We start from the raw sequence: 13446 nt of genomic DNA on the forward strand, positions 1-13446 counted from the left end.
ACCATCCAGAAGTCATTCAGCTGTCCACAGTGCAGCAAGCAGTTCACTAGGAACAGCAGTCTGACGCACCACATGAGGAATCACTCCGGGGAAAAACCATTCCGCTGCGGGCACTGTGGCAAGCAGTTCACACGCAACAGCAGCCTCACCCACCACATGAAGGTGCACAGCGACGGCAAGCTCTTTACGTGCACGCACTGCGGTAAGCAGTTTGCACGCCACATCAGTCTGAACGCCCACATGAGGGTGCACGCCTCGCACCGACCCTTCCACTGCCTCTTCTGCCCCAAGCAGTTCACGAGAAACAGCAGTCTGAACCACCACCTCCGCAGCCACAGTGGCGACAAGCCGTACGAATGTCCCGAGTGCAACAAGCAGTTCACACAGAACAGCAGCCTCAAGGACCACTTGCGGCTGCACACGGGCGAGCGACCGTTCAACTGCAACCACTGCAGCAAGCAGTTCAGCAGGAACAGCAGCTTGGTGCATCACTTGAAAGTGCACAGCGGCGACAAACCGTACACGTGTCAGCACTGCAACAAGAAGTTTGCCAAGAACATCGGCTTGAACGCTCACATGCGAATCCACACGGCGGCCAGGCCGTTCAGCTGTCCGCACTGCAGCAAGCAGTTCACGCAGAACAGTAACTTGAACGTGCACATGAGGATTCACAATTTGGCCAACCAGAACTCCATAGCCACCAATCCAAACGCTAACGCGGCTTCCATCGTGACTGCTGCGGCCGTTGCATTAGCGTCATCGTTAGCCGCTCAGAAACAACAACAACAACAACAGCAGCAACAACAACAACAACAACAGTTATTAAACGAATCAACTGAAAACAACACAGCAACAACAACGTTGATGCCCAGTTTTTTCAACGCAGCCAGCTTAACGACAGGTCTTCCAGCGACTCAGCTGCTAACGAACAATCTCCAAAACTCACAAAACTTTTTAACAGCAGCAGCAGCAGTCGCCGCAGTCGCCACCGACCCAAACAGCGATTCGAATAACTTATCGATACAGCCGAGTTTCAACGGTTTCACGGTCCCTCAGGCTTATCAAACTATCTTCTCACCGCAGAATATTTTCACCAGCCTCTCCCTACAAACGCCTGGCTCATCCGTGGCAGGCGGTTGTGTTTCAGTGCCTAACTTCCAACATGTCTTTGCTACATTCTCGAATGACAGCATCAACAACAACAACAACAACATTAACAACATTCTCAGTAGTAGCAGCAATAGTAATGTAATCATCGGTGAGAACATTAGCGATGCAACAGCAACAACAAATATTTTATTGAATGGCAGTCAGAGTTTAACCAACGACTCCAACCACAACACGAGTATCATCCTAAATAACTTAAGCAATAGCAACTTTATAAACAGTTTTATAAACAACAACAACAACCTTCTAAATAGCAGCAACATCAGTATCAACAACACTTTAAACAACGACATGTTATCATCGAGCATCTTCCAATTAACACCACCGCCATCATCTTCTGAGACATCGCCGAACGACTCTTTCACCAATAACTCTCCCAATCACCATTCGTTTTCGTCATCATCTTTCTCGTCGTCGTCATCATCTAACAACAACAACAACGAACACAACGACAACAAGAACGGCGTATTAAACAAATCTTTAAATACCGCCATAGACAGCAACAACAACATCAAATGCGAGAACGACAACAACAACAACTCAACAACAACAACTACTAATAATAATAATAACACGTCCAATAATAATGATGATGATGATGATGATAATAACAAGAAAAACAACGATGACGAAGACGAAGAAGAAGAAGACGACGACGATGATGGAATCATGGAGTGTATAGATTCAGAGCAGACTGAGGAGAACAAGAACAAAACGCAGGCCTTGATCAACACCATCTTCCAAAACATCAACAACAATTTCCTCATAACAGCAAACAACAACAACAACAACTTAATGGAGTTCCAAAACAGCAGCAACAACAACAATAACAATGTACTCTATACAAATATGAACAACTTGTACGTTGACCCAAACAACTACGTCATAAATACAGACATCATCAACCTTATAAACAACAGTAGCGTCCGACTCGCCAACGAGATAAACAACTTGAATAGGCAAATCCTAATCTCCACAACTGGCTATGTTGACAACGAACATGACAACAACAACATCAACAACAACAACAACATCAGTGACAACAACAACAGCAACAGTATGATAGTAGATAACTACCAGATGGATCTACTGAACAATAATTTGCAAAACTATTTATTAAAAAACTCGTCACTAACTCAACAACAACAACAACAACATTTCGACAGCAACATCATCATCAACAACAACAACAACACACAAGAACGGATAATAATAATCGCTCCCACGAAGATAAACAACGAATTTGAAACCAACAACAGCAGCAGCAACAACAACAACAATCTCTTCGACACGTCAGCTTATATAAACAACAACAACAACAACAACGACAACGACAACAGCAACAGCGTACAACAATACACCATGCAAACATCATCATCATCACCATTTGCAACAACATCAGCAACAACACTCGATACCAGCATGGTGGTCCTGACAGATGCACAGCTAATTAACATCGGCGCTTCTAACAACTTTCAAAATTTAGTTTTTTAAAAAAATTATGAATAATTATTAATATTATTATTGATATCATTATTATTGATATTATTATTATTAATAATATTTTTATTATTATTTTTATTACCGTTATTACGCCTAAGCTCAAGCTACTGATGTGCAATACTTACTGAAAAAGTTGAAAACAACAACAACATCAGCAGCAGCAACATAAACAACAACAACAATAATAAAAATTGTTATTATTGTTATTATAATTATTATTATTATTGTTATTAAATTCCCAATTACATTTCGTACATTTCAAAATCAACATTTTTTAATACATCGGAAAAATCAATTTTCTATCGTTTGCATATTTATATATTCATTCGCTCGTTCGTTCGTTAATTCATTCATTCATTCACTCACTCACTCACTCACTCCTCACTCACTCATTCATTCATTCATTCATTTATTCTATTTAGTTTTATAGAATAAATAAATAAAACTTATTTATACATTTGTTTATTCAATTATTACTCAAAGAATTGTACAAAAGATCAAAAAGATTAATTATTTTAATGTCTTTGTTTTTTAATTTATAGAGCGCGGTTTGTTTTATATTCTATGTTTCTAAGTTTTCTATATTTTTTTTGTTTGCGTGTGTATTTATTTCTATGTTTTGTATGTACTTTGTGTATTTATTTAGGCGTGTATTTATTTCTTTATTCACTCATTCATTCATATGTTAGTTTATTCGTTCATTCGTTCGTTCGTTCGTTTGTTCGTTCGTTCATCCATTCAATTTTTGCTTTCTTGTTGTGTGTCTATACATTTTTCTTTTCCGCGGTAACTTATTTGTTTATTTATTTATACAAACAAACAAACAAACATACAAACTACAAACAAACAAACAAGCATACATTCAAACAAACAAACATACATACAAACAAACAAACAAACATACATTTTTTGTATTTTTCAAATCAAATTTTTATAAATGCAATTGTATATAAACGTTTATTTATTTATTTTATATTTTTACTTATTCACTCATTTATTTTCTCATTCACTCAGTCATGTGTGTGTGTATATATATATATATATATATATATATATATATATATATATATATATATATATATATATATACTATGGGATCTCAATGGATGACTGTTTATTTATTGAAAAATAAGGCTATTCAATTTACATAATTTATTATCACACTTATTGTTGTTATTATTATTGTTATTATTATTGTTGCTGCTATTGTTTTTGTCGTTAATCCATGTTAGTTCATTTTTATTATCATTATTGTTGTTGTTATTATTATTATATTATTTATTATTAATAATACTATAATTATTTTCATCAGCCACATTTTTTTGGCAAAACTGTGTGCGTGTGTATTTTTTTTTTGTTGTTTTTTTTTGCATAAGGCACAAACAAACTCACATACACACATACACACCAACACACATACACACACACACCAACACACACACACATACACATACATACATACAAACAAACATATATACGCACCCAGACATACTTTGTACAACCGATTTTAATGAGTTAATAATATTGACAAGATAATGGAATAAAACATTTTAGAAATCGAGTTTGCTTTAATTCGATTCGATTTATTATAACTAGAACTACAATTATAACAACAACGATTTTAGTACTACTACTACTACTACTGCTACTGCTGCTACTTTTACCACTACTACTACTAATAATAATAATAATGATAAAAAGAAGAAGAAGAAAAAGAAGAAGAGAAGAAGAAGAATAAGATGAAAAAAATATTTTTTATAACAGTAACTCGTAATGTACTAACATCCGGGAACTGTTCAAAGTATTTTGAATCCTCCAGAATTTCTAGTAGGAATTTTTCGACTATTTGAAGAGGAAAATAACAATAATAATAAATTGAATAATAAAAATTATCGTGATGATTTTGATGGTGTCGTTGTTGGTGTTTAAAACTGACATTTTAGAGTTTGGTATATCAGATTGTAGGTGAGCATTTGTTCCGTATTGGACCGGAACTCTACTTTCGGTATAGATACGGTTTTCCATTTATCCGAACCGCCAGTATTTACAGACCCGGTATTGTTGACGTTGTTACTACATTTCATTATGCTCTTCACGGTTGTTGACGTGCCAAGCTTGCTGTTGTTGTTGTTGATGTCATCGTTATCGCTATAATCTTCGAAGTTATTGTGATTGTTGTTGTTGTTATTGTTGCTGCTGTTGCTAACATTAATGGTGATACTATTGTTATTAGTATTGTTAGTGACGTGATTGTTGTTGATGTAGTTGTTGTCTCGTTTCGATACAACAACAACATCGACATTTCCATCCATAGCAGTAGCAGCAGTAGCATCAGTAGCCACATTAGCTGCGTTAATGCCAGCGCCTATAGCTAAATTACTAGCCGTATTAGTCGCGACTACATTAGCCACAGAGCTACGATTTTTATTCATGATTCTAACCTTACTATTTTTGCTATTGACGCTTCTGTGAACTTCTAGATTCTTCGAGTTAGTTTTTTTCACAATGGTATAGTTGTCTGGGGTTTGTTTGAGAGCTTGGAAGAGGATGGATGCGAGGTAGAAGTGACGATGGCTGTATAGATTGGGTATGTATTCGAGAATTTTCTGGATGTCTTGCTTGTAGTGCTCCGTCGTTTGGTTTTCCATCTGAGTTCGGTGCGTGGATGTGTGTGTGTGAGAGAGAGATAGAGATAGAGAAAGAGAGAGAGAGAGAGAAAAGAGAGAGAAAAGAAGTGTGTATGTATGAGTGAGTGTGTTTATATAAAAGTGTTTTTGTGTTGCATTCATTCGTCTGAGTGGGGAGTGTATCATTTTACTTCAGCGCTGACTGGCGAATTAGATCAATTTTGTGTTACACACACACAGACACACACATACACACACACATACATACACGCACACACACACATACACACACACGCGCGCGCACAGACTAACCTTGGAATACTTGAACGCCGGATTGCTGACAGTTGCACCAAATATCGTAACATCCTGAACCATGTTGAAAAAGGAAAGTCGTTCCGGGGCCGAATTGTTGGGGTCCATTTCCAGGGCATCGTAATCAAGGGGGGTCAACATTTTAGAGATGTGCGTTCTAAGGATGTTCCGGAGATCAGGGCGAAACAGGGATGTACGTTTTTGGTGAATTAGATGGAAAGAAGCAAACTCGGGTGGAAAAGTATCTTTAAAATTTTTGCGGCTGATTTTGTTGATGTTGTTGTGGTTGCTGTTGTTGTTGTTGTTTTCAATGTTTTCGACTACAATTTTGACGAAAACATCAATTAAATCAACACTTATGAATTTTAAAAAAATGAAACAATGAACTCTGCTATGATAAGAAACATTAAGTGTAAAGCTGCCCAACTGAATACATGTGAAAGAACAATAGCAAATAATATTCTAGAGAAAAATAGGTAGAGATAGAGAGAGAGAGAGAGAGAGAGGGAAAGAGAGAGAGAGAGAAAGAAACGAGAAAGAGGAAGATATCTAAGTGAACTCTAAATCACAATTACAAGTAAACATTTCTGTACACACACACACACAGACACACACACACATACACACAAATACATACAGATACAAAACATTCCGCATACAATTTTTGCGTGTACAACAACAGAGAACAACAAATGATATAAATAATAATAGAAAAACAATCAGATATAAATAGCAACTGAAAATGGCAAAAAACAAATAATAGCAATAACAATAGAATAATAAATACGGATACAGTAATTTGGCCAGACTCTAGGTTATCACAGAGAAGGCTTGAAGGCTTATTGAATATTTAATTAGGATGATGTATGTATGTGTGTTTATGTATGTTTGTTTGTTTGTGCATTTGTTTGTATGCTTGTTTGTATGCTTGCTTGTTATTTTTTGTTTGTACTTATACTAACACACACACATACAAGCACACAAGCACACATACATACATACATACATACATACATACATACATACATACATACATACATACAACTTTTACCAAGGGTTAAAGATCGGGTTTTGTGGAGGTCAGGGGTCGCCAAAGTCCTGAGAGGACAAGGCACGAGAAAGAAGAAGACTGGTCAGAATTTGAACGACTTTTCTTGGCAAAAATAAGTTTAATGAAAAAAAAATTAAAATGTTGAAATTGGGGAGAATTTTTACCATAAAGCTCCTTTTATGAGAGGGTTTTCTCAGTTTTTAGGTTCATTAATCTCTACGTATTTATTGTATTTTTTAGTGTCTCAGTTTGTTATAAGAAGTCATTCATTCTTTGTTCACAGTAAACACTAAATAGAAAAATATTGTTAATGAACGAACGAACGAACGAATGAATTAATGAATGAATTAATTAATTAATTAATTGATGAAAAATTAATCATTTTATTATATTTCATATACAAAATAGTTTTTGTAGAAAGATAAAATAACATTTGGCAAGAAACATAAAAATATTTGGTAAAATATAAAGGAAACATTTTTCAACACATTGTCATGAATAAAAACATTCTTCTTGAAACTATAACTACTACTACTACTGCTGCTACTACTACTACTGCTGCTACTATTACTACTACTACTGCTACTACTACTACTACTTTTAGTGCCGCTAATTTTGTTGATAGTATGTAAGTAGTAAAATTTGCTTGTCGGTTGATTTGAGAGATCAGAATTAATGTTGTTGTTGTTGTTGCTGTTGTTGTGGTCATTGTCGTCGTCGTCGTTGTTGTTGCTGTCGTTGCTGCTGCTGCTACTGCTGCTACAACTTTGGTTTCTGTTATCTAGGACGAACGAAAAACAGTTTTTTCTTCACGTTAAATGTTTTTATATGCCAGCTTAATTATATCAATAGAGGCAGAAAGCAACAACAACAACAAAAACAACAACTACTGCAAGAAACAACAACAACAACTACTACTACTACAAGCAACAACAACAACAATAATAATAATAACAACAACAGACCAAATTCATTCATCAGCATGGTACTTAGATGAACTTCATAATCTTCCTTGTACTCAACAATGCTTCTTATCGAATCGCATTCAACCCTTATTAATTCGTATTGTTGTTGTTGTTGCTGATGATGTTGTTGTTGCTGCTGTTGTTGTTGATTTGGTTGTTGCTGTGTTTTAACCACCTAAAGATTCAAATACGATTAAATTTTGAAAGAAATACACCTAAAATTCAACCAATCACATGCGTTCAATCATTATGACGTCACTAAATTCAACCACCAAATACCATTCACCATTACCAAACACCATTCGCACACAAAACAAAACTCGATCGACCAATCAAAACCAACCCAGCAAATGACGTCATCCCTAAACGTATCTTTGGTTATTAGGAACTTTATATCTTTGCTAATACTCAAACGTAGCAGACATTTCAACCGTCCTTTGAAAATTACGATAACAACTATAATTAAGAGCTGTAATTATAACTATAATTATAACTATAATTATAACTATAATTATAAATCTATTTAAACAATAATAATAAAAATAATTATTCACTTGGATAGTACAGTTTGACTTTCTCAAGACGGACGGTCAAATGGTTATTTGGATATATACTCTTGCAATCGTAATTGTAATAATTGTTGTTGTTGCTGTTGTAATAATTGTTGTTGTTGTTGCTGTTGTTGCTGTTGCTGCTGCTGCTGCATTGTACTTGCAGATCACTAGCCGTACCGACAAACGTTGAACCGTCGGTAAATGTTGACGATATCGAGTATACCGAGCCGGATAAACACACATCCTTTTCCATATTTTCCGGAGCTGATGATGACGATGACCATGGTGGTAATGATAATGATAAATCTAATAATGATGATTATGACGACGCTGATTAAAAGTGAAATTAATACTACATGATATAAATACTCACCGAATAAAATCTCTTTAGTTAAGTGGAGTCTATTATTATTGTTGTTGTTGTTATTATTAATGTTGTTGTTGTTATTATTAATGTTGCTATTGTTGTTTTTGTTGTTGTTGTTATTGTTGAGAATGACGTCATTCAGTGATAATGATGATGGTGATGATGGTGGTGTGATTGAAGTGCAATAACTCAGTAGGACATCCTTCTGGGATGTGAGCGCTAAATAATTGTCAATCATAATTAGTTATAATATCTCAGTCATAATAAAAATTATTATTATAAATTATGAATATTATCGCTTCTACCACCACCACTACAACTACACTACATCTCTATGACTATCGAAGATTTCAAAAATCAAGAAGGCAACGAAGAGGTGGTTGTAAAAGAGTGACGATGATGATGTACGTAACTAACAAGTGATCACTTCAACATTTCCGACGTCTGTCTTCATTATGTTCATGCACGAGTACCTTGGCCGGCTGTGACGTAATAACATCATCATCATCATCGTCATCATCAAATCATCGTCATCAGCATCATCGTCGTCGTCATTATCGTAACCCACCATCCATTTTCTAAGAAGGAGAAGATTTTATAGTTGGACATGCTCCAGTGTTTACTCTTGCACACGTGACTACCTCTTCCGGTCAACTCTGACGTCACAATCATAGAACCGGAAGTGATAAGGACCTGTTTCCGGTTGCCGCCGGCATGTGACGTCAGCGTTTTTGAGTGTTTTCGATGTTTCCATTGCTTGCGAGGGTTTTTACGCTGATGACGACTTGCAAATATTTTATTTTTGTTGTTGTTGTTGTTGTTGTTGATGTTGTTGTTGTTGTTGTGGTTGTTGTTCTTTTTGCGAAGTTGATCTAGAAAATTTTCGATGGAGAATTCGAAGTAGCGTCCGTGTATGTCAGCCGGAAAGCCACATTCGTTTTCAGGGGAAGGAGCTATCTCTGTATAATGAAAAAAAACAAAAGATTATAAAATAGATCATTAAAAAGATTATAAATAACAAAAGGTAATGGGTGGCAACTAATCTTAAAATCAGATCAGGGGAAAAACATTATAAATAAAAAAAGATTATAAATAAAAAAAGATTATAAACCGCAGAGTCCGCAAGATTTCAGACAGAAATTCGCAAAACTCCTAGCCACGTAATCACTGTAGCAGCTTCCTGTCCTCACGTGATCAAAACATTTAGCGGTTTCATCGTAGCACAGGCTCCTGTCTGAATTTTTTTGATGATGTCATTTTTGTTGTTATTACAATTATTATTATCATCATCATCATCACTATTGTCATCTTCATCATTGTCATAAACATCATCACATCATCATCCTAATTATCGCCATCTTCGCCATCATCATCATCACCATCATCGCCATCTTTGCCACCATCATCATCGCCATCATCATCATCATTATCATTACCACTTCTCTGTATTCTGTAGATAAAGTCAAATCTTCCACCGTCTTTCACGATCTTGTTTCGAAAAGATACTTCACTACTACTACTACTACTACTACTACTAATACTACTACTACTACTACTGCTACCGCTACTACTACTACTGCTGCTGCTGCTGCTGCTACTACCTCTGCTACTAGCGTTTATTTTACTTTCGTTAATATTTTCACTAATACTCATTTTGTTATTTGCATTTTTCATAGTATTATAACCATAAGCAGGCTTGTTATTATTATTATGATTATTATTATTATTATTATGGCTATTGTTGTTGTTGTAGTTGTGATTGTGGTTGTTGATATGGTTGTTATTGTTGTGGTTGTTGATGTGGTTGTTGTCGTCGTTGATGTGATTGTTGTGGTTGTTGTTGTGGTTGTTGTTGTTGTTGATGTATTTTTTGATGTTGTTGATGTCAGTCAGTTTAAATCCATTATTAATCAGAATGTAGCCGGAACTTTTGGCGGCGAACCTCGGCAGGACTGGAATACTCTAGCAGTAGTAATAGTAGTAGTAGTAGTAGTAATAATAATAATAATAATAATAATAATGATGATGATGATGATGATTAGAAACATCGTCAACAACTCAACCCACCAGGCTATAATGATGATGAAGATGAGGTACATTACTTATTTTCATTGAGTAACCGTTATTATTATTATTATTATTATTATTATTATTATTATTGTTGTTGTTGTTGTTATTGTTATTATTTTTCTCGGCGCGCTCCTCTTCGACCATTAGAATTTGAAAGTAAGTTATTTTTTTGTTATTGTTCCTATGATTATTATTATAGTTATTATAATTATTATTAAAGTTATTATAATTATTATTATAGTTATTATAATTATTATTATTATTATTATTGTAAGTAGTAGTAGTAGTAGTATTATGGTTGATATAACCATTGTTTTCTAGATGATCGCCGGTAACACCATTGGTTGATACGTCTTCATCTTCGTCATCGTCATCAGTACCATTATCACCATCCCCATCATCATCACCATCACCATCATTATCATCTTCACTATCATCATCATCGTCGTTATCATCGTCATCATCATCGTCGGGGGTTAATCTCCAATAAGAATGACAAGTAAATCGTTTTTCTGTTTAAATGAAGTTCAATTTGTCCAATTATAATTAATAATAACAATTATTATTATTATAGCTATAATAATAACAATATATATATTGTATTAAAATATGGCGACCTTTCAACCTTGACCTTTGGGTAAAATCGCATTCATACTTGGCCGGTTTAAACAGAAGCCCTTCAGAGTTCATGCACTCGAGTTCGAACCGCGTTGAACTCTCATCCGTTGAGCACGTGATCTGATGATGACGTCGTGATGATGATGACAATGATGATGATGAATTCGTGAGGATGATGATGATGATAGTGAGATGATGATGATGACGACGGTAGTTTTCACGCTGCTAATGCTGCTGGTACTTGATTGTTATAAGATGATGATAATAAAATGATGATGAAGGTGACGATGAGGATGATGATGATACCGTTCCGCCATTTTGATGATGAGTAATGACGTCATAACCACCGAGACTTGGACAGGCTTGTGGGGAGCTTGCGTCTGAAGAAAAGATGTGATTGTTGTTGCTGTTGCTATTATTTTATATAATTGATATTCTTATTAGTACTGCTTTTGTTGTTGTGTAGTTGTAGTAGCAGCAGCAGTAGTAGTTGTTGTAGCAGTAGTAGTAGCAGCTGTAGTAGTAGCAGCAGTAGCCACAGCAGTAGTAGTAATGTTTTTACTTTGATTGCAGTTACCTAATATATGTATCTATGATTAAACGAATGGGCAAACATACTTTTGTTTGCTATGGCCTCTGGTTCGGCAATAATTAAGTTTATACACAATCGCATGTATGTTTTTGTGTTTGTATGTCTGTGTGTGTATGTGTGTTTGTATGTTTTTGTATGTCTTTTGGTTTGTTTGTTTGTATTTTGGTTTGTTTGTTTGTTTGTATGTTTTTTCGTTTGATTATGTGTTTTTTTTGTTCGTGAATTTGATTGTTTGTTTGTATATGTGTATTTTACTGTTTGTTTGTTTGTTTGTATCTACCTGTCTGTTTTTTTGTATTTAATTTATTAGTTGAATAAACGAGCATGATGCAATTTTCATATTAAAGTGTATTGTATTGTAGCGTATAAATTTTCAGATCTACAGATGCATATAAATTCTCGTCTCGTCTCGTTTCGATTAAAACACTTTTCGTTTCGATGATGCACAGACACACACACACACGCACACATACGCATGCACGCACACACACGCACACACACACACGTACTAACCAATCCAGAGCCAGCGATCAACTGTCATAAAATCATCGTTGCATTGGAAGTCTACGTTCAGATTGTTGGGGAGACCTCGAGGAAGGAGAGAGAGAGAGAGAGAGAGAGAAAGAGAAAGTGTTTGTGTGTGTGGTGTATTTATATTTGTTTATTTGTTCGTTCGTTCGTTTGTACGTTCGTCCAAACGTTCATTCATAAGTTTATTATAAGTTTATTAGTAGGTTTGTTCATTCACTCATTTGTTCATCTATTCATTCATCTATTAATTCATTCATTCACTTGTTCGTTCGTTCGTTCATTCCCTCGTTTGTTCATTCATTCATTCATTCACTCATGTTTACCTTTGTGTAAGACGATAGTACTGCTGGTAAGACGTTGAAATCTAATGCATGAAAAAAACTGTTTCCTATTTTGTATGTATGTTTGTTTGTATGTTTGTTTGTTTGTATTTTTGTTTGTATGTTTGTTTGTATGTTTGTTTGTTTGTTTGTATGTTTATTTGTATGTATGTTTGTTTGTATGTTTGTTTGTTTGTATGTATGTTTTTAGTTTGTTTGAATGTTTGTTTGTTTTTTTGTATGCATGTATGCATGTTTGTATGTGCATGTGTAGTTGTATATCTGTTTGTATATTTGTTTGTATGTGTGTGTATATAATAAAGCAATCAATCAAGTTATTAAAACTATAGTGGTAGTAGTAATATTTTGGTAGTAGCTTCTGTAGTAAAAGTAGCAGTAAAGGTAGTAGAAGTAACAGCAGCAGCAACAGCAGCAGCAGCAGCAGCAGTAGTAGTAGTAGTAGTAGCAGTGGTGGTGGTGGTGGTGGCGGTAGTTGTAGTAGTAGGAGTAGTTGGTAGATAAATAGGATTGGTTGAGTGGTCTGTACGAGCAAAGAATGTAATGTTGAAACATACTTAATTATTAATTTGAGAAAATTGTCGTTGTTGATGTTGTTGTTGTTGATGTTGTTGTTGATGTTGTTGTTGTTGATGTTGTTGTTGATGTCGTTGCTGTTGTTGTTGACGTTGTTGTTGTTAATGTTTTGATTTTTGTGTTGTTGATGTTGTAACGATCAGTGTCGTTGAAGATATCCCACACTTTGAATTGC

The 13446-nt window shown here is 35.1% G+C and overlaps 1 protein-coding gene across 1 annotated transcript; it reads left to right on the plus strand.

Moving 5' to 3' along the window:
• Positions 1 to 72: 72 nt before the first annotated feature.
• HELRODRAFT_156937 (hypothetical protein) lies at positions 73 to 9625 on the plus strand (the record flags this gene model as incomplete). Its single annotated transcript, XM_009018786.1, has 2 exons — positions 73 to 761; positions 9601 to 9625. The coding sequence occupies 2 exons, from the start codon at positions 73 to 75 to the stop codon at positions 9623 to 9625; spliced, it is 714 nt and encodes a 237-aa protein (XP_009017034.1).
• Between the last annotated feature and the right edge of the window lie 3821 nt (positions 9626 to 13446).

Source organism: Helobdella robusta (genome assembly GCF_000326865.2).
Source record: "Helobdella robusta unplaced genomic scaffold HELROscaffold_22, whole genome shotgun sequence".
Lineage (NCBI taxonomy): Eukaryota > Metazoa > Annelida > Clitellata > Rhynchobdellida > Glossiphoniidae > Helobdella > Helobdella robusta.